Genomic DNA, 19747 nt, shown 5'->3' with positions numbered 1-19747 from the left:
TCCATCTAGTGGCCATAATGCGGTATTTTCCTGATTCATTCTATTTCTTATGAATGTAAAGCATTGGAAGTGGAGAGAAAATCCCATAATAACATTTGTTTTCCCCCATTCACACAAAGTGAATATAGATGGAGGATCACAGGATGAATAGCTGTGACCTTTCTATAAATCCCCCCTTAGTATACAGTGCGGAGGTCTCCCTCTTCTGATTGGATGTTCTTATCCTATACTGTGAGGATATTTTCTCTATTGGTGGAATGTTCTTTACCTTCTGTGGTCGAATGTCCTTACGGCTCTTTCTTCTCAGGATGGAATGTTACTGAATGTTCCATTCACTCTCTGAGAGGCAACAGATAGAAGCTGACATCTCACACATATTACACACATTACGGGGATTATTGGGGACATTTTATATAAGTAGAACCCTAAAATGATTTCTAGTCCCACAATCCGATCCTCAGACTCCCCATTACATAGAAAAGAAGTCTGAGAAACTACAACCTTCAACATTGGGAATACAGCTCATCAATCCGGAGTCTCCCTAAAAGAGGCTGGAAATGGTTCCTCCCTTCTGGGGTGTGGAAACCTCAATATGTCTTATACAATAGGGGTGTCTGAGGGGGACGTGTGTGTGTGTGTGTATGGGGGGGGGGGGTGTATATTCTTTACAGATTTATTTCTATGACAAGGAAGGGGAGGGGTTCTACAAGGAAAAGGGAGGGGTTTTACAATGAGGGGGAGGGGTTCTACAAGGACAGGGGAGGTGTTCAACAAGGAAGGGGGAGGGGTTCTACAAGCAAAAGGGAGAAAGGGAGGGGTTCTACAAGGAAACTGGAGGGGTTCTACAAGGAAGGGGGTCCACAAGAATGGGGAGGGGTCTACAAGAAGGGGATATGATTCTATAAAGAAGAGGTAGGGGTTCTACAAGGAAGGGGAAGGGGTTCTACAATGTAAGAGTGGGGGGTTCTACAAGGAAGAAGGAGAGGGGTTCAACAAGAAAAAGAGGGGTTCAACAAGGAAGGGGGAGGGGTTCTACAAGAAGGAGAGGGGTTCTAAAAGGAAGGGGGAGGGGTTCTACAAGAAGGAGAGGTGTTCAACAAGGAAGGGGGAGGGGTTCTACAAGGAAGGAGGAGGGGTTCTACAAAGAGGGGGGGCTTCTACAAGGAAGAGGGAGGGGTTCTACAAGGAAGGGGGAGGGGTTCTACAAGAAGGCGTAGATCCAGCTGTCACATTTCTAGATCCGTCTCTGGCCTCCATTGTGTCCATGGCCTCTCACGGCCCCACCATAATAGTTCCAGCCGTAGTGGTAATAAAAGGAGATTTCTTCTTCTGGAGGAACCTGGAATCCCCGGAGTTCCTCCAATTCCTCTGCTTAGAAAAGTGGAAGAAATGGGAGATTCTAAGATTCCTCCACCTGGAAATCCTTTCCTCCACTACAACTCCAATCTTCTCTCCCTGGAAATCCTTTCCTCCACTACAACTCCAATCTTCTCCCCCTGGAAATCCTTTCCTCCACTACAACTCCAATCTTCTCTCCCTGGAAATCCTTTCCTCCACTACAACTCCAATCTTCTCTCCCTGGAAATCCTTTCCTCCACTACAACTCCAATCTTCTCTCCCTGGAAATCCTTTCCTCCACTACAACTCCAATCTTCTCTCCCTGGATATCCTTTCCTCCACTACAACTCCAATCTTCTCCCCCTGGAAATCCTTTCCTCCACTACAACTCCAATCTTCTCTCCCTGGAAATCCTTTCCTCCACTACAACTCCAATCTTCTCTCCCTGGAAATCCTTTCCTCCACTACAACTCCAATCTTCTCTCCCTGGAAATCCTTTCCTCCACTACAACTCCAATCTTCTCTCCCTGGATATCCTTTCCTCCACTACAACTCCAATCTTCTCTCCCTGGAAATCCTTTCCTCCACTACAACTCCAATCTTCTCTCCCTGGAAATCCTTTCCTCCACTACAACTCCAATCTTCCCTCCCTGGAAATCCTTTCCTCCACTACAACTCCAATCTTCTCTCCCTGGAAATCCTTTCCTCCACTACAACTCCAATCTTCTCTCCCTGGAAATCCTTTCCTCCACTACAACTCCAATCTTCTCCCCCTGGAAATCCTTTCCTCCACTACAACTCCAATCTTCCCTCCCTGGAAATCCTTTCCTCCACTACAACTCCAATCTTCTCTCCCTGGAAATCCTTTCCTCCACTACAACTCCAATCTTCTCTCCCTGGAAATCCTTTCCTCCACTACAACTCCAATCTTCTCTCCCTGGAAATCCTTTCCTCCACTACAACTCCAATCTTCTCTCCCTGGAAATCCTTTCCTCCACTACAACTCCAATCTTCTCTCCCTGGAAATCCTTTCCTCCACTACAACTCCAATCTTCTCCCCCTGGAAATCCTTTCCTCCACTACAACTCCAATCTTCTCTCCCTGGAAATCCTTTCCTCCACTACAACTCCAATCTTCTCTCCCTGGAAATCCTTTCCTCCACTACAACTCCAATCTTCTCTCCCTGGAAATCCTTTCCTCCACTACAACTCCAATCTTCTCTCCCTGGAAATCCTTTCCTCCACTACAACTCCAATCTTCTCCCCCTGGAAATCCTTTCCTCCACTACAACTCCAATCTTCTCTCCCTGGAAATCCTTTCCTCCACTACAACTCCAATCTTCTCTCCCTGGAAATCCTTTCCTCCACTACAACTCCAATCTTCTCTCCCTGGAAATCCTTTCCTCCACTACAACTCCAATCTTCTCTCCCTGGAAATCCTTTCCTCCACTACAACTCCAATCTTCTCTCCCTGGAAATCCTTTCCTCCACTACAACTCCAATCTTCTCTCCCTGGAAATCCTTTCCTCCACTACAACTCCAATCTTCTCTCCCTGGAAATCCTTTCCTCCACTACAACTCCAATCTTCTCTCCCTGGAAATCCTTTCCTCCACTACAACTCCAATCTTCTCTCCCTGGAAATCCTTTCCTCCACTACAACTCCAATCTTCTCCTCCCTGGAAATCCTTTCCTCCACTACAACTCCAATCTTCTCCCCCTGGAAATCCTTTCCTCCACTACAACTCCAATCTTCTCTCCCTGGAAATCCTTTCCTCCACTACAACTCCAATCTTCTCTCCCTGGAAATCCTTTCCTCCACTACAACTCCAATCTTCTCTCCCTGGAAATCCTTTCCTCCACTACAACTCCAATCTTCTCTCCCTGGAAATCCTTTCCTCCACTACAACTCCAATCTTCTCTCCCTGGAAATCCTTTCCTCCACTACAACTCCAATCTTCTCTCCCTGGAAATCCTTTCCTCCACTACAACTCCAATCTTCTCTCCCTGGAAATCCTTTCCTCCACTACAACTCCAATCTTCTCTCCCTGGAAATCCTTTCCTCCACTACAACTCCAATCTTCTCTCCCCTGGAAATCCTTTCCTCCACTACAACTCCAATCTTCTCTCCCTGGAAATCCTTTCCTCCACTACAACTCCAATCTTCTCCCCCTGGAAATCCTTTCCTCCACTACAACTCCAATCTTCTCTCCCTGGAAATCCTTTCCTCCACTACAACTCCAATCTTCTCTCCCTGGAAATCCTTTCCTCCACTACAACTCCAATCTTCTCCCCCTGGAAATCCTTTCCTCCACTACAACTCCAATCTTCTCTCCCTGGAAATCCTTTCCTCCACTACAACTCCAATCTTCTCTCCCTGGAAATCCTTTCCTCCACTACAACTCCAATCTTCTCTCCCTGGAAATCCTTTCCTCCACTACAACTCCAATCTTCTCCCCCTGGAAATCCTTTCCTCCACTACAAACTCCAATCTTCTCTCCCTGGAAATCCTTTCCTCCACTACAACTCCAATCTTCTCTCCCTGGAAATCCTTTCCTCCACTACAACTCCAATCTTCTCTCCCTGGAAATCCTTTCCTCCACTACAACTCCAATCTTCTCTCCTGGAAATCCTTTCCTCCACTACAACTCCAATCTTCTCTCCCTGGAAATCCTTTCCTCCACTACAACTCCAATCTTCTCTCCCTGGAAATCCTTTCCTCCACTACAACTCCAATCTTCCTCTCCCTGGAAATCCTTTCCTCCACTACAACTCCAATCTTCTCTCCCTGGAAATCCTTTCCTCCACTACAACTCCAATCTTCTCCCCCTGGAAATCCTTTCCTCCACTACAACTCCAATCTTCTCTCCCTGGAAATCCTTTCCTCCACTACAACTCCAATCTTCTCTCCCTGGAAATCCTTTCCTCCACTACAACTCCAATCTTCTCTCCCTGGAAATCCTTTCCTCCACTACAACTCCAATCTTCTCTCCCTGGAAATCCTTTCCTCCACTACAACTCCAATCTTCTCTCCCCTGGAAATCCTTTCCTCCACTACAACTCCAATCTTCTCTCCCCCTGGAAATCCTTTCCTCCACTACAACTCCAATCTTCTCTCCCTGGAAATCCTTTCCTCCACTACAACTCCAATCTTCCTCCCCCTGGAAATCCTTTCCTCCACTACAACTCCAATCTTCTCTCCCTGGAAATCCTTTCCTCCACTACAACTCCAATCTTCTCTCCCTGGAAATCCTTTCCTCCACTACAACTCCAATCTTCTCCCCCTGGAAATCCTTTCCTCCACTACAACTCCAATCTTCTCTCCCTGGAAATCCTTTCCTCCACTACAACTCCAATCTTCTCTCCCCTGGAAATCCTTTCCTCCACTACAACTCCAATCTTCTCTCCCTGGAAAATCCTTTCCTCCACTACAACTCCCAATCTTCTCTCCCTGGATATCCTTTCCTCCACTACAACTCCAATCTTCTCCCCCTGGAAATCCTTTCCTCCACTACAACTCCAATCTTCTCTCCTGGAAATCCTTTCCTCCACTACAACTCCAATCTTCTCTCCCTGGAAATCCTTTCCTCCACTACAACTCCAATCTTCTCTCCCCTGGAAATCCTTTCCTCCACTACAACTCCAATCTTCTCTCCCTGGAAATCCTTTCCTCCACTACAACTCCAATCTTCTCTCCCTGGAAATCCTTTCCTCCACTACAACTCCAATCTTCTCTCCCTGGAAATCCTTTCCTCCACTACAACTCCAATCTTCTCTCCCTGGAAATCCTTTCCTCCACTACAACTCCAATCTTCTCTCCCCCTGGAAATCCCTTTCCTCCACTACAACTCCAATCTTCTCTCCCTGGAAATCCTTTCCTCCACTACAACTCCAATCTTCTCTCCCTGGAAATCCTTTCCTCCACTACAACTCCAATCTTCTCTCCCTGGAAATCCTTTCCTCCACTACAACTCCAATCTTCTCTCCCTGGAAATCCTTTCCTCCACTACAACTCCAATCTTCTCTCCCTGGAAATCCTTTCCTCCACTACAACTCCAATCTTCTCTCCCTGGAAATCCTTTCCTCCACTACAACTCCAATCTTCTCTCCCCTGGAAATCCTTTCCTCCACTACAACTCCAATCTTCTCTCCCTGGAAATCCTTTCCTCCACTACAACTCCAATCTTCTCTCCCTGGAAATCCTTTCCTCCACTACAACTCCAATCTTCTCTCCCTGGAAATCCTTTCCTCCACTACAACTCCAATCTTCTCCCCTGGAAATCCTTTCCTCCACTACAACTCCAATCTTCTCTCCCTGGAAATCCTTTCCTCCACTACAACTCCAATCTTCTCTCCCTGGAAATCCTTTCCTCCACTACAACTCCAATCTTCTCTCCCTGGAAATTCCTTTCCTCCACTACAACTCCAATCTTCTCTCCCTGGAAATCCTTTCCTCCACTACAACTCCAATCTTCTCCCCTGGAAATCCTTTCCTCCACTACAACTCCAATCTTCTCTCCCTGGAAATCCTTTCCTCCACTACAAACTCCAATCTTCTCCCCCTGGAAATCCTTTCCTCCACTACAACTCCAATCTTCTCTCCCTGGAAATCCTTTCCTCCACTACAACTCCAATCTTCTCTCCCTGGAAAATCCTTTCCTCCACTACAACTCCAATCTTCTCCCCTGGAAATCCTTTCCTCCACTACAACTCCAATCTTCTCTCCCTGGAAATCCTTTCCTCCACTACAACTCCAATCTTCTCTCCCTGGAAATCCTTTCCTCCACTACAACTCCAATCTTCTCTCCCTGGAAATCCTTTCCTCCACTACAACTCCAATCTTCTCTCCCTGGAAATCCTTTCCTCCACTACAACTCCAATCTTCTCTCCCTGGAAATCCTTTCCTCCACTACAACTCCAATCTTCTCTCCCTGGATATCCTTTCCTCCACTACAAACTCCAATCTTCTCCCCCCTGGAAATCCTTTCCTCCACTACAACTCCAATCTTCTCTCCCCTGGAAATCCTTTCCTCCACTACAACTCCAATCTTCTCTCCCTGGAAATCCTTTCCTCCACTACAACTCCAATCTTCTCTCCCTGGAAATCCTTTCCTCCACTACAACTCCAATCTTCTCTCCCTGGAAAATCCTTTCCTCCACTACAAACTCCAATCTTCTCTCCCTGGAAATCCTTTCCTCCACTACAACTCCAATCTTCTCCCCCCTGGAAATCCTTTCCTCCACTACAACTCCAATCTTCTCTCCCTGGAAATCCTTTCCTCCACTACAACTCCAATCTTCTCTCCCTGGAAATCCTTTTCCTCCACTACAACTCCAATCTTCTCTCCCTGGAAATCCTTTCCTCCACTACAACTCCAATCTTCTCTCCCTGGAAATCCTTTCCTCCACTACAACTCCAATCTTCTCTCCCTGGAAATCCTTTCCTCCACTACAACTCCAATCTTCTCTCCCTGGAAATCCTTTCCTCCACTACAACTCCAATCTTCTCTCCCTGGATATCCTTTCCTCCACTACAACTCCAATCTTCTCCCCCTGGAAATCCTTTCCTCCACTACAACTCCAATCTTCTCTCCCTGGAAATCCTTTCCTCCACTACAACTCCAATCTTCTCTCCCTGGAAATCCTTTCCTCCACTACAACTCCAATCTTCTCTCCCTGGAAATCCTTTCCTCCACTACAACTCCAATCTTCTCTCCCTGGAAATCCTTTCCTCCACTACAACTCCAATCTTCTCCCCCTGGAAATCCTTTCCTCCACTACAACTCCAATCTTCTCTCCCTGGAAATCCTTTCCTCCACTACAACTCCAATCTTCTCTCCCTGGAAATCCTTTCCTCCACTACAACTCCAATCTTCTCTCCCTGGAAATCCTTTCCTCCACTACAACTCCAATCTTCTCCCCTGGAAATCCTTTCCTCCACTACAACTCCAATCTTCTCTCCCTGGAAATCCTTTCCTCCACTACAACTCCAATCTTCTCTCCCTGGATATCCTTTCCTCCACTACAACTCCAATCTTCTCTCCCCTGGAAATCCTTTCCTCCACTACAACTCCAATCTTCTCTCCCTGGAAATCCTTTCCTCCACTACAACTCCAATCTTCTCCCCCTGGAAATCCTTTCCTCCACTACAACTCCAATCTTCTCTCCCTGGAAATCCTTTCCTCCACTACAACTCCAATCTTCTCTCCCTGGAAATCCTTTCCTCCACTACAACTCCAATCTTCTCCCCCTGGAAATCCTTTCCTCCACTACAACTCCAATCTTCTCTCCCTGGAAACTCCTTTCCTCCACTACAACTCCAATCTTCTCTCCCTGGAAATCCTTTCCTCCACTACAACTCCAATCTTCTCTCCCTGGAAATCCTTTCCTCCACTACAACTCCAATCTTCTCTCCTGGAAAATCCTTTCCTCCACTACAACTCCAATCTTCTCTCCCTGGAAATCCTTTCCTCCACTACAACTCCAATCTTCTCTCCCTGGAAATCCTTTCCTCCACTACAACTCCAATCTTCTCTCCCTGGAAATCCTTTCCTCCACTACAACTCCAATCTTCTCTCCCTGGAAATCCTTTCCTCCACTACAACTCCAATCTTCTCTCCCTGGAAAATCCTTTCCTCCACTACAACTCCAATCTTCTCTCCCTGGAAATCCTTTCCTCCACTACAACTCCAATCTTCTCTCCCTGGAAATCCTTTCCTCCACTACAACTCCAATCTTCTCCCCTGGAAATCCTTTCCTCCACTACAACTCCAATCTTCTCTCCCTGGAAATCCTTTCCTCCACTACAACTCCAATCTTCTCTCCCTGGAAATCCTTTTCCTCCACTACAACTCCAATCTTCTCTCCCTGGAAATCCTTTCCTCCACTACAACTCCAATCTTCTCTCCCTGGAAATCCTTTCCTCCACTACAACTCCAATCTTCTCTCCCTGGAAATCCTTTCCTCCACTACAACTCCAATCTTCTCTCCCTGGAAATCCTTTCCTCCACTACAACTCCAATCTTCTCTCCCCTGGAAATCCTTTCCTCCACTACAACTCCAATCTTCTCTCCCTGGAAATCCTTTCCTCCACTACAACTCCAATCTTCTCTCCCTGGAAATCCTTTCCTCCACTACAACTCCAATCTTCTCTCCCTGGAAATCCTTTCCTCCACTACAACTCCAATCTTCTCTCCCTGGAAATCCTTTCCTCCACTACAACTCCAATCTTCTCTCCCTGGAAATCCTTTCCTCCACTACAACTCCAATCTTCTCTCCCTGGAAATCCTTTCCTCCACTACAACTCCAATCTTCTCCCCCTGGAAATCCTTTCCTCCACTACAACTCCAATCTTCTCTCCCTGGAAATCCTTTCCTCCACTACAACTCCAATCTTCTCTCCCTGGAAATCCTTTCCTCCACTACAACTCCAATCTTCTCCCCTGGAAATCCTTTCCTCCACTACAACTCCAATCTTCTCTCCCTGGAAATCCTTTCCTCCACTACAACTCCAATCTTCTCTCCCTGGAAATCCTTTCCTCCACTACAACTCCAATCTTCTCTCCCTGGAAATCCTTTCCTCCACTACAACTCCAATCTTCTCTCCCTGGAAATCCTTTCCTCCACTACAACTCCAATCTTCTCTCCCTGGAAATCCTTTCCTCCACTACAACTCCAATCTTCTCCCCTGGAAATCCTTTCCTCCACTACAACTCCAATCTTCTCTCCCTGGAAATCCTTTCCTCCACTACAACTCCAATCTTCTCCCCCTGGAAATCCTTTCCTCCACTACAACTCCAATCTTCTCTCCCTGGAAATCCTTTCCTCCACTACAACTCCAATCTTCTCTCCCCTGAAATCCTTTCCTCCACTACAACTCCAATCTTCTCTCCCCTGGAAATCCTTTCCTCCACTACAACTCCAATCTTCTCTCCCTGGAAATCCTTTCCTCCACTACAACTCCAATCTTCTCTCCCTGGAAATCCTTTCCTCCACTACAACTCCAATCTTCTCTCCCTGGAAATCCTTTCCTCCACTACAACTCCAATCTTCTCCCCCTGGAAATCCTTTCCTCCACTACAACTCCAATCTTCTCTCCCTGGAAATCCTTTCCTCCACTACAACTCCAATCTTCTCTCCCTGGAAATCCTTTCCTCCACTACAACTCCCAATCTTCTCACCCTGGAAATCCTTTCCTCCACTACAACTCCAATCTTCTCTCCCTGGAAATCCTTTCCTCCACTACAACTCCAATCTTCTCCCCCTGGAAATCCTTTCCCTCCACTACAACTCCAATCTTCTCTCCCTGGAAATCCTTTCCTCCACTACAACTCCAATCTTCTCTCCCTGGAAATCCTTTCCTCCACTACAACTCCAATCTTCTCTCCCTGGAAATCCTTTCCTCCACTACAACTCCAATCTTCTCTCCCTGGAAATCCTTTCCTCCACTACAACTCCAATCTTCTCTCCCTGGAAATCCTTTCCTCCACTACAACTCCAATCTTCTCTCCCTGGAAATCCTTTCCTCCACTACAACTCCAATCTTCTCTCCCTGGAAATCCTTTCCTCCACTACAACTCCAATCTTCTCTCCCTGGAAATCCTTTCCTCCACTACAACTCCAATCTTCTCCCCTGGAAATCCTTTCCTCCACTACAACTCCAATCTTCTCTCCCTGGAAATCCTTTCCTCCACTACAACTCCAATCTTCTCTCCCTGGAAATCCTTTCCTCCACTACAACTCCAATCTTCTCTCCCTGGAAATCCTTTCCTCCACTACAACTCCAATCTTCTCTCCCTGGAAATCCTTTCCTCCACTACAACTCCAATCTTCTCTCCCTGGAAATCCTTTCCTCCACTACAACTCCAATCTTCTCTCCCTGGAAATCCTTTCCTCCACTACAACTCCAATCTTCTCCCCTGGAAATCCTTTCCTCCACTACAACTCCAATCTTCTCTCCCTGGAAATCCTTTCCTCCACTACAACTCCAATCTTCTCTCCCTGGAAATCCTTTCCTCCACTACAACTCCAATCTTCTCTCCCTGGAAATCCTTTCTCCACTACAACTCCAATCTTCTCTCCCTGGAAATCCTTTCCTCCACTACAACTCCAATCTTCTCCCCCTGGAAATCCTTTCCTCCACTACAACTCCAATCTTCTCTCCCTGGAAATCCTTTCCTCCACTACAACTCCAATCTTCTCTCCCTGGAAATCCTTTCCTCCACTACAACTCCAATCTTCTCTCCCTGGAAATCCTTTCCTCCACTACAACTCCAATCTTCTCTCCCTGGAAATCCTTTCCTCCACTACAACTCCCAATCTTCTCTCCCTGGAAATCCTTTCCTCCACTACAACTCCAATCTTCTCTCCCTGGAAAATCCTTTCCTCCACTACAACTCCAATCTTCTCTCCCTGGAAATCCTTTCCTCCACTACAACTCCAATCTTCTCTCCCCTGGAAATCCTTTCCTCCACTACAACTCCAATCTTCTCTCCCTGGAAATCCTTTCCTCCACTACAACTCCAATCTTCTCTCCCTGGAAATCCTTTCCTCCACTACAACTCCAATCTTCTCCCCTGGAAATCCTTTCCTCCACTACAACTCCAATCTTCTCTCCCTGGAAATCCTTTCCTCCACTACAACTCCAATCTTCTCTCCCTGGAAATCCTTTCCTCCACTACAACTCCAATCTTCTCTCCCTGGAAATCCTTTCCTCCACTACAACTCCAATCTTCTCTCCCCTGGAAATCCCTTTCCTCCACTACAACTCCAATCTTCTCTCCCTGGAAATCCTTTCCTCCACTACAACTCCAATCTTCTCTCCCTGGAAATCCTTTCCTCCACTACAACTCCAATCTTCTCTCCCTGGAAATCCTTTCCTCCACTACAACTCCAATCTTCTCTCCCTGGAAATCCTTTCCTCCACTACAACTCCAATCTTCTCTCCCTGGAAATCCTTTCCTCCACTACAACTCCAATCTTCTCTCCCTGGAAATCCTTTCCTCCACTACAACTCCAATCTTCTCTCCCCTGGAAATCCTTTCCTCCACTACAACTCCAATCTTCTCTCCCTGGAAATCCTTTCCTCCACTACAACTCCAATCTTCTCTCCCTGGAAATCCTTTCCTCCACTACAACTCCAATCTTCTCTCCCTGGAAATCCTTTCCTCCACTACAACTCCAATCTTCTCTCCCTGGAAATCCTTTCCTCCACTACAACTCCAATCTTCTCTCCCTGGAAATCCTTTCCTCCACTACAACTCCAATCTTCTCTCCCTGGAAATCCTTTCCTCCACTACAACTCCAATCTTCTCCCCCTGGAAATCCTTTCCCTCCACCTACAACTCCAATCTTCTCTCCCTGGAAATCCTTTCCTCCACTACAACTCCAATCTTTCTCCCCTGGAAATCCTTTCCTCCACTACAACTCCAATCTTCTCTCCCTGGAAATCCTTTCCTCCACTACAACTCCAATCTTCTCTCCCTGGAAATCCTTTCCTCCACTACAACTCCAATCTTCTCCCCTGGAAATCCTTTCCTCCACTACAACTCCAATCTTCTCTCCCCTGGAAATCCTTTCCTCCACTACAACTCCAATCTTCTCTCCCTGGAAATCCTTTCCTCCACTACAACTCCAATCTTCTCTCCCTGGAAATCCTTTCCTCCACTACAACTCCAATCTTCTCTCCCTGGAAATCCTTTCCTCCACTACAACTCCAATCTTCTCCCCCTGGAAATCCTTTCCTCCACTACAACTCCAATCTTCTCTCCCTGGAAATCCTTTCCTCCACTACAACTCCAATCTTCTCTCCCTGGAAATCCTTTCCTCCACTACAACTCCAATCTTCTCTCCCCTGGAAATCCTTTCCTCCACTACAACTCCAATCTTCTCTCCCCTGGAAATCCTTTCCTCCACTACAACTCCAATCTTCTCTCCCTGGAAATCCTTTCCTCCACTACAACTCCAATCTTCTCTCCCCTGGAAATCCTTTCCTCCACTACAACTCCAATCTTCTCTCCCCTGGAAATCCTTTCCTCCACTACAACTCCAATCTTCTCTCCCTGGAAATCCTTTCCTCCACTACAACTCCAATCTTCTCCCCTGGAAATCCTTTCCTCCACTACAACTCCAATCTTCTCTCCCTGGAAATCCTTTCCTCCACTACAACTCCAATCTTCTCTCCCTGGAAATCCTTTCCTCCACTACAACTCCAATCTTCTCCCCCTGGAAATCCTTTCCTCCACTACAACTCCAATCTTCTCTCCCTGGAAATCCTTTCCTCCACTACAACTCCAATCTTCTCTCCCTGGAAATCCTTTCCTCCACTACAACTCCAATCTTCTCTCCCTGGAAATCCTTTCCTCCACTACAACTCCAATCTTCTCTCTCTGGAAATCCTTTCCTCCACTACAACTCCAATCTTCTCTCCCTGGAAATCCTTTCCCACTACAACTCCAATCTTCCTCCCTCCTCCCTGGAAATCCTTTCCTCCACTACAACTCCAATCTTCTCTCCCTGGAAATCCTTTCCTCCACTACAACTCCAATCTTCTCTCCCTGGAAATCCTTTCCTCCACTACAACTCCAATCTTCTCTCCCTGGAAATCCTTTCCTCCACTACAACTCCAATCTTCTCTCCCTGGAAATCCTTTCCTCCACTACAACTCCAATCTTCTCTCCCTGGAAATCCTTTCCTCCACTACAACTCCAATCTTCTCTCCCTGGAAATCCTTTCCTCCACTACAACTCCAATCTTCTCTCCCTGGAAATCCTTTCCTCCACTACAACTCCAATCTTCTCTCCCTGGAAATCCTTTCCTCCACTACAACTCCAATCTTCTCTCCCTGGAAATCCTTTCCTCCACTACAACTCCAATCTTCTCTCCCTGGAAATCCTTTCCTCCACTACAACTCCAATCTTCTCTCCCTGGAAATCCTTTCCTCCACTACAACTCCAATCTTCTCTCCCTGGAAATCCTTTCCTCCACTACACTACAACTCCAATCTTCTCTCCCTGGAAATCCTTTCCTCCACTACAACTCCAATCTTCTCTCCCTGGAAATCCTTTCCTCCACTACAACTCCAATCTTCTCTCCCTGGAAATCCTTTCCTCCACTACAACTCCAATCTTCTCTCCCTGGAAATCCTTTCCTCCACTACAACTCCAATCTTCTCTCCCTGGAAATCCTTTCCTCCACTACAACTCCAATCTTCTCTCCCTGGAAATATCTTCCTCCAATATTGGAGGCAGTACAGACACAAGTCAGAAGGTTCCTCTTCATTTCTCCCTTTTTCTATCTCCCAATATACAGCACAGACCCCCAACATGAAAGGATTATAGGTTGGTCAGTACACATATAGAGGGTTCCCCTAAACCTGTATGGGGGTGAGATGATCAGTGGGGTGAAATGATGACAGCAATCCTCACATCTCACTTCATAGCCCCCCCAGTATTGTGATATTATGTCCAGAGATGTATAGTAACGAAGTAGAACTACTTAAGTACTGTACTTAAGTACCGAAATGCGGTATCTGTACTTTCCTAGAGTAGAATTTTTTTCTCCTACTTCTACTTTTACTTCACTACATTTTTTCGATGATTTCGATACTTCTACTCAAGTATTTTTTTTTTGTGCTGCATAGTTACTCGTTACTTTAAAAAAAATTACCACTGCCAGAACAGTAGATGGCAGGTTGCATAAAGCTCAAAAAAATGTGTATAATGTCATTTGTAAATCAGCGCATAGGAAAATAAAGGCTGTGTATAATAAAAGCTGCTATACCAAATCTTTCCAATAAAAAGAAAATATGAAACAAACAAATAAATGGTGCTACAGCGCTTAAAGTGCATCAAGAAACTACTAACAAACACAGGTTAATCATTTGAATAAATCATTTGAAATAATAAAAACAATATGATGTTCAAACTTTTGACTTCTTTCTTTAATAACTACATAACACAGTACTTGTACTTCTACTTTCAGTACTTGAGTAGAATTTTTTTTTCAAAACTACTGGTACTTTTACTTTACTGTTTACTTTTAGTACTTAAGTAGCAAATTTTTTGAAAAAACTACTTGCAATACTTAAGTAAAAAAAATGTTGAATACTTTAGTACTTCTACTTAAGTAACTTTTTCTGCGAGCACTTCCACTTCTACTCAAGTAATTTTTTGATCGAGCACTTGTACTTTTACTCAAGTAGAAATTTTGAGTACTTTATACAAGTCTGATTATGTCCCATCAATAGATTCTATGGCCTTCCCAGTGTGTCATTGTTATTCTTGGTGTCAGAGGTCATCCATTATTGGTGGTAATTATTATCTCATTATTGGGTTTTAGATTTGAGGGTTGTACTATTTCCAGTGAAGATTGTCTGGGAGATGAAGAAGAGTTCTCCTCTACAGGATATGGAAGGAAGTCTGATACTCTTTCCTTTCTGATGAACCCGGAGAGTAAAATTCAGGAATTACGGTAAGAGAAATGTGTGATCCTGCAGTGATGGGGAAATGTGACGTCTTGTGATTGTTCCCATCTCTCAGTGTTTCCTTCTATCTCTGGGTGTCCTCCATCCTCACCCATCTTCCATCACCTCTCCTCTTCTCATGTCTTCTCCTCTCTCTGAATGGAACATTTCATCCTGACCATAATAAAGACAGAAAACACGACACATTCCTCTGAAGGTAAAGACCTCAGACAGTTCTCACTTCTGTATAAAAGGCCGTCCCATAACCAATACAACTCCTACTCCAGAAATATCATCTGTCATTGTCTCACTTCTGCAGGATTCTATTCTATTCTTTTCTATTCCAATTTGGATTTATTCTATCCCAAATTCGAATTTTGAAAGGTGGTTCTATAATTTCTATTCTTTTTCTATTCTACAGCGCATCCGGAAAGTTCTCACAGCGCTTCACTTTTTCCACATTTTATGTTACAGCTTTATTCCAAAATGGATTTAATTAACTATTTTTCTCAAAATTCTACAAACATCCCCCATAATGACAACGTGAAAGAAGTTTGTTGGAAATGTTTGCAAATTTATTAAAAATAAAAAAGGAAAAACTCCCATGAACATAAGTATTCACCCCCTTTGCCCAATACTTTGGTGAAGCTCCTTTGGCACCAATTCCAGCCTCCAGTATTTCTGAGTATGATGCTACAAGCTTGGCACTCCTATTTTTGGGAAGTTTCTCCCATTCTTCTTTGCAGGACCTCTCAAGCTCCATCAGGTTGGATGGGGGAGGGTCGGTGCTCAGCCATTTTCAGATCTCTCCAGAGATGTCCAATCGGGTTCAAGTCTGGGCTCTGGCTGGGCCACTCAAGGACATTTACAGAGTTGACCCGTAGCCACTCCTTTGTTATCTTGGCTGTGTGCTTAGGAAAGGCTTAAGAAAATAATGAATTCATTCCATTTTGGAATAAGGAAATAACAAAAAAATGTGGAAAAAGTGAAGCGCTGTGAATACTTTCCGGATGCGTTTTATTCTTTTCTATTATATTAAAATTCAAAATTATTATATTTGAAATTTGAATTTCAGAAGATGGTTATAATCGTTTTTATTATTCTATTCTTTTACCATGTTTTTATTTAAGAATTGCAAATAAAATACAAACAATTAAATAGAACATTTTCCATTTTCTGCCAGCATAGTGCTTATTACATTGGCGTCTGGCTCAACATTGTCAACGGTAGCAATACAGGCGAGACATAGCACAACGATAAACACACAGAGCATAGAGGATTCTGGCGACGTCGCCGATGCCCCTAGAACGTCCAAACACCCCCATTGGGAACTATCTGTGTCCGGATGGGGCCAAGACCAATCCTCCTCATCAGTTCCTAATGAGTTGTTATCCATGCAAATGTTATTATCTCCTGTCGCTATAATGTATTATGTATAAAAAAAAATGAACTCCTAAGTCGTAACAAATACCGAGGCGAGAACCCTAAATCTAGTTATCAGATGGTAAAAATGTTACAAAAAGTGTGACCCTGGATATGCTGAAACGTTTAGCTTCAGCCCAAGAAATCTATCCAAGGCCCAAAAAGGAAAACAAGAGGGGTAAAAAAAAAAAAACTATAATAGACTTCAACATGTCCTAAATTGTTGAAAGTGTTTGAGAAGAAAGTGTTGAATCTGGTAGGCACTGAGGGGGTCCAAATCCAGATCCGGCCAAGCCACGATCTCCGCATGAGTAGGTGGGCAACCCCGTGCCCAAACGTCCAAAAGGCGGGCCCTCCCGGCCTGGGCCATGCCCAGCACCCTGGCACTCGTGCAACCCAGAGGGAAGTCAGGATTGCCCAGAAGAGGTGTCATAGGAGAAGTCGAGGGGGCGACCATCGGATGACGTTGTATCCTCCGAGATTCCCGCAGGGTGGCCCGATCGTCGGGTGAGAATAGAGTGGATCAGCCGTTAGCAGGGGTGTCCATGGGGCCATGGGCAAAGGACAGCCAGCGATCGTGTTTTCCAGACCCACCCATTGCTTATTTGAAGCATTACAATGCCAGTCCAGGACCCGCACAAGATGGGAAGCCCTATGATAACAAAGGAGGCAGGCCCACCCCCCCCCCCCCCTCGCCTTGGGAAGAGAGAGGATTCGCAGCCCGATCCAGGGGGACTTGGTAGCCCACACAAAGGACCAGAATAGCGACCGCACCTGGATGAAAAAGGCAAGGGGCACCGCTATTGGCAGAGCTTGTAAAATATAGAGTAAATGCGGTAGCACATTCATTTTTAGCGCATTACAGCAGCCAAACCAGATTCTTGTAAGCGACTGCCAGGTGCGAATGTCTGAGCGAAGAATCCCCAAAAAGCGAAGAAAATTAGTCAAATAGAGGTCACTAGGGTCAGCCGTGATGCGCACCCCGAGGTATACCAAGGAGCCATCAGCCCATTGGAACGTAAAGGAGGACCAGAAAAAACACAAGGTATCCGAGGGTAAGGAGATATTGAGCACAGCGGATTTAGAGAGATTTATTTTATAATGGGAAATATTCCCATAGACAAGAAGTGCATCCAAAATCTGCGGAAGGGACGTAATGGGATTTGAAACAAAAAAGATCAAATCATCGGCGTATGCGGCTACTTTGTGGTGGCTGTCCGCCAATTGAAGACCAGTGACATCTGGGTTCCCACGCAGCGTGCAGAGGAAAGGTTCAAGAGCCAAAATAAAAATCAGAGGAGACAGTGGGCAACCCTGGCGGGTGCCATTGCTGATAGGGAAAAAATCAGATCTCCATTCATTGACCCGCACTGCTGCCGAAGGTGCGGAGTAGAGAGCCATGATGCAAGTCAACATCCAAGACCCCAGGCCGATATGCGACAGGGTGGCCTCGATAAAATCCCAGCGGACGACGAGATGCGTGGGAACAATAAATTAGGTCAACCACCTGGGTCATATTGTCCCTGGCCTCCCTAGATGGTACAAAGTCAACCTGATCGTAACGTATCAGCTGGGGAATATGGGGTATGAGTCGGTTAGCGAGAATCTTAGCAAATAGCTTGAGATCCTCATTAAGGAGGGAAATGGGACGATAACTCTCGCAGGATGACGGGTCTTTTCCCTCCTTATGGATGAGGGTGATGTAGGCCCGCAGAGAATCCACGGGCATAGAACCCCCCCCCTCCGATAGCATTGTAGTGGGATAGGAGAGAGGAGTCCTCAGGCGCGACATAAATTGCTGGTAATAAGGCAAGGTAAAGCCGTCGGGGCCCGGCACCTTGTGGGGCTTGGACTGAGATAGGGCCATAGTTAATTCATCCTCAGAGATCTCCCCCTCCAAGGCGGAGGCCTGCTCCGCCGTAAGAGAGGGCATACCGAGGACCGGATGTAAACAGCCGCCGTGTCGAGCCCGCCAGGGGGGCCCAAGGATGAACCCGGAGGGGAAAGTTTATACAGAGAATGAAAAAAGGTGCGGAATTCATCGGCGATAGCCGCTGACGAGTGAACTTTGCGGCCAGCCGCGGACTGTATATGGGGGATCACTGTGCGTTTCCGAGGACCACGCAGAGCCCGCGCCAACATTACCCCGGGTTTATCGGAAAATTCATAATAGTATCGCCTGGCCCAGGCCAGGCTCCGCACCGTTCTGTGAAACAATAAGTTATTCAGTTCTTCCCATGCTCTCGTGAGAGGCAGCAAGTGCTCCGTCGCCAGGGACTGCTTATGGGACGAACTCAGGGTCGTAATGCGCGATAGAAATGCAGCTACCACGCTCTCTTGTTCCCGTTTGTGGTGAGAGACGATTCGTATGAGAACCCCCGGGATAATGCATTTATGGGCTTCCCAAATGACCGAGGGGGATAAGGCAGGGTCTATATTATTAGAACGTGGACAGGGATGCATTAATTTTGGCGCGGGCCGCGGGGAGTTGCAGTAGAGATTCGTTAAATCACCAGGTCGGCGGTCTCGGTGGCCCAGAGTCCCAGTCAATAGAAATACGGATGGGTGAGTGGTCCGAGAAAGAGAAGGAGTCAATGTGAGAGGAGGAAATCAGGGAGAGATCGCTCTGAGGAATCAGGAAACGGTCTATCCTAGAGTAAATGTTATGGGTGGCAGAATAATAGGTGTAATCTCGCTCACCTGGATGCATGATTCGCCACGGATCGACCAGGTCGAGGATGGAGAGTTCCCTTTTAAGTCTATGCAGCCGTGCATAGGAGAGGTGGGATGATCCACGCAAGGTATCAATGAGGGGCTCAGGAGCAAAATTGAAGTCCCCGCCCACAATGAGGTGACCCTCACGGAAGTCCATAATAATCAGAGTTAAAAGCTAGACATTTACTAGAGTGACTACCCGATGGCCTAAGGTGCCCTTCCCCAGCAAATATCTACCCTGGGGATCTGCCCGCATGGCCTCAAAAGTCCAGGGGACAGTTTTGGAAATAACAATGCTCACTCCCTTGGACTTTGGGATGGGCGAAGGGGCATGATACGCCCACGGAAAATCCCTAGTGTGCAATCTGGGAACTAAATCCATCTTAAAATAGGTCTCCTGAAAAAAGGCAATATGGGAGCGGCTGCGCCAGAGATCGAGCAACAGCCGTGAGCGCTTCTCAGGGGTAGAGAGGCCTCGCACATTCAGCGAGGTCAGTTTATAGCCCGACGCCGGGTGCCCGACAGAGGCCGAAATGGCCAGCTCCGTCATCTGCGAGGGGGGGGATACAAGGAGACCAACAGACCACCAGGTGGGCATGGGTGGGGGGGGGAGGAGCAACTCCATGCGGGTGGCACGGCAGGGGTAACCCAAGAGGGGAGTAGAAGGGGGGCAACAACACGAGCCAGAGACCCTCCAGGTAACCTGCAGAATGCAGAGGGGTCAGTGTTCAACAGTCCTACAATTCAGAAGAGGCAGGAGCCTCAGCCGAGTCTCTGCGCCTGGCGGACCTGGAGTGGTGCCCCCGAAGGTCTT

General features: G+C 46.4%; 1 protein-coding gene across 1 annotated transcript in view; it reads left to right on the top strand.

The window, feature by feature from the left end:
- Positions 1–19747, top strand: part of LOC309562632 (NACHT, LRR and PYD domains-containing protein 12-like) — a 187015-nt gene that overhangs the window by 100681 nt on the left and 66587 nt on the right. Inside the window, exon 5 of the mRNA XM_082266888.1 lies at positions 14673–14804. Coding sequence (XP_082123014.1) covers positions 14673–14804 — 132 coding nt within the window. The remainder of the gene's footprint in view (positions 1–14672; positions 14805–19747) is intronic.

This window comes from Pelophylax lessonae, assembly GCF_965119305.1.
Source record: "Pelophylax lessonae genome assembly, chromosome: 9".
NCBI classification, from domain to species: Eukaryota; Metazoa; Chordata; class Amphibia; order Anura; family Ranidae; genus Pelophylax; species Pelophylax lessonae.
This window is presented reverse-complemented; position numbering and strand designations above follow the sequence as displayed.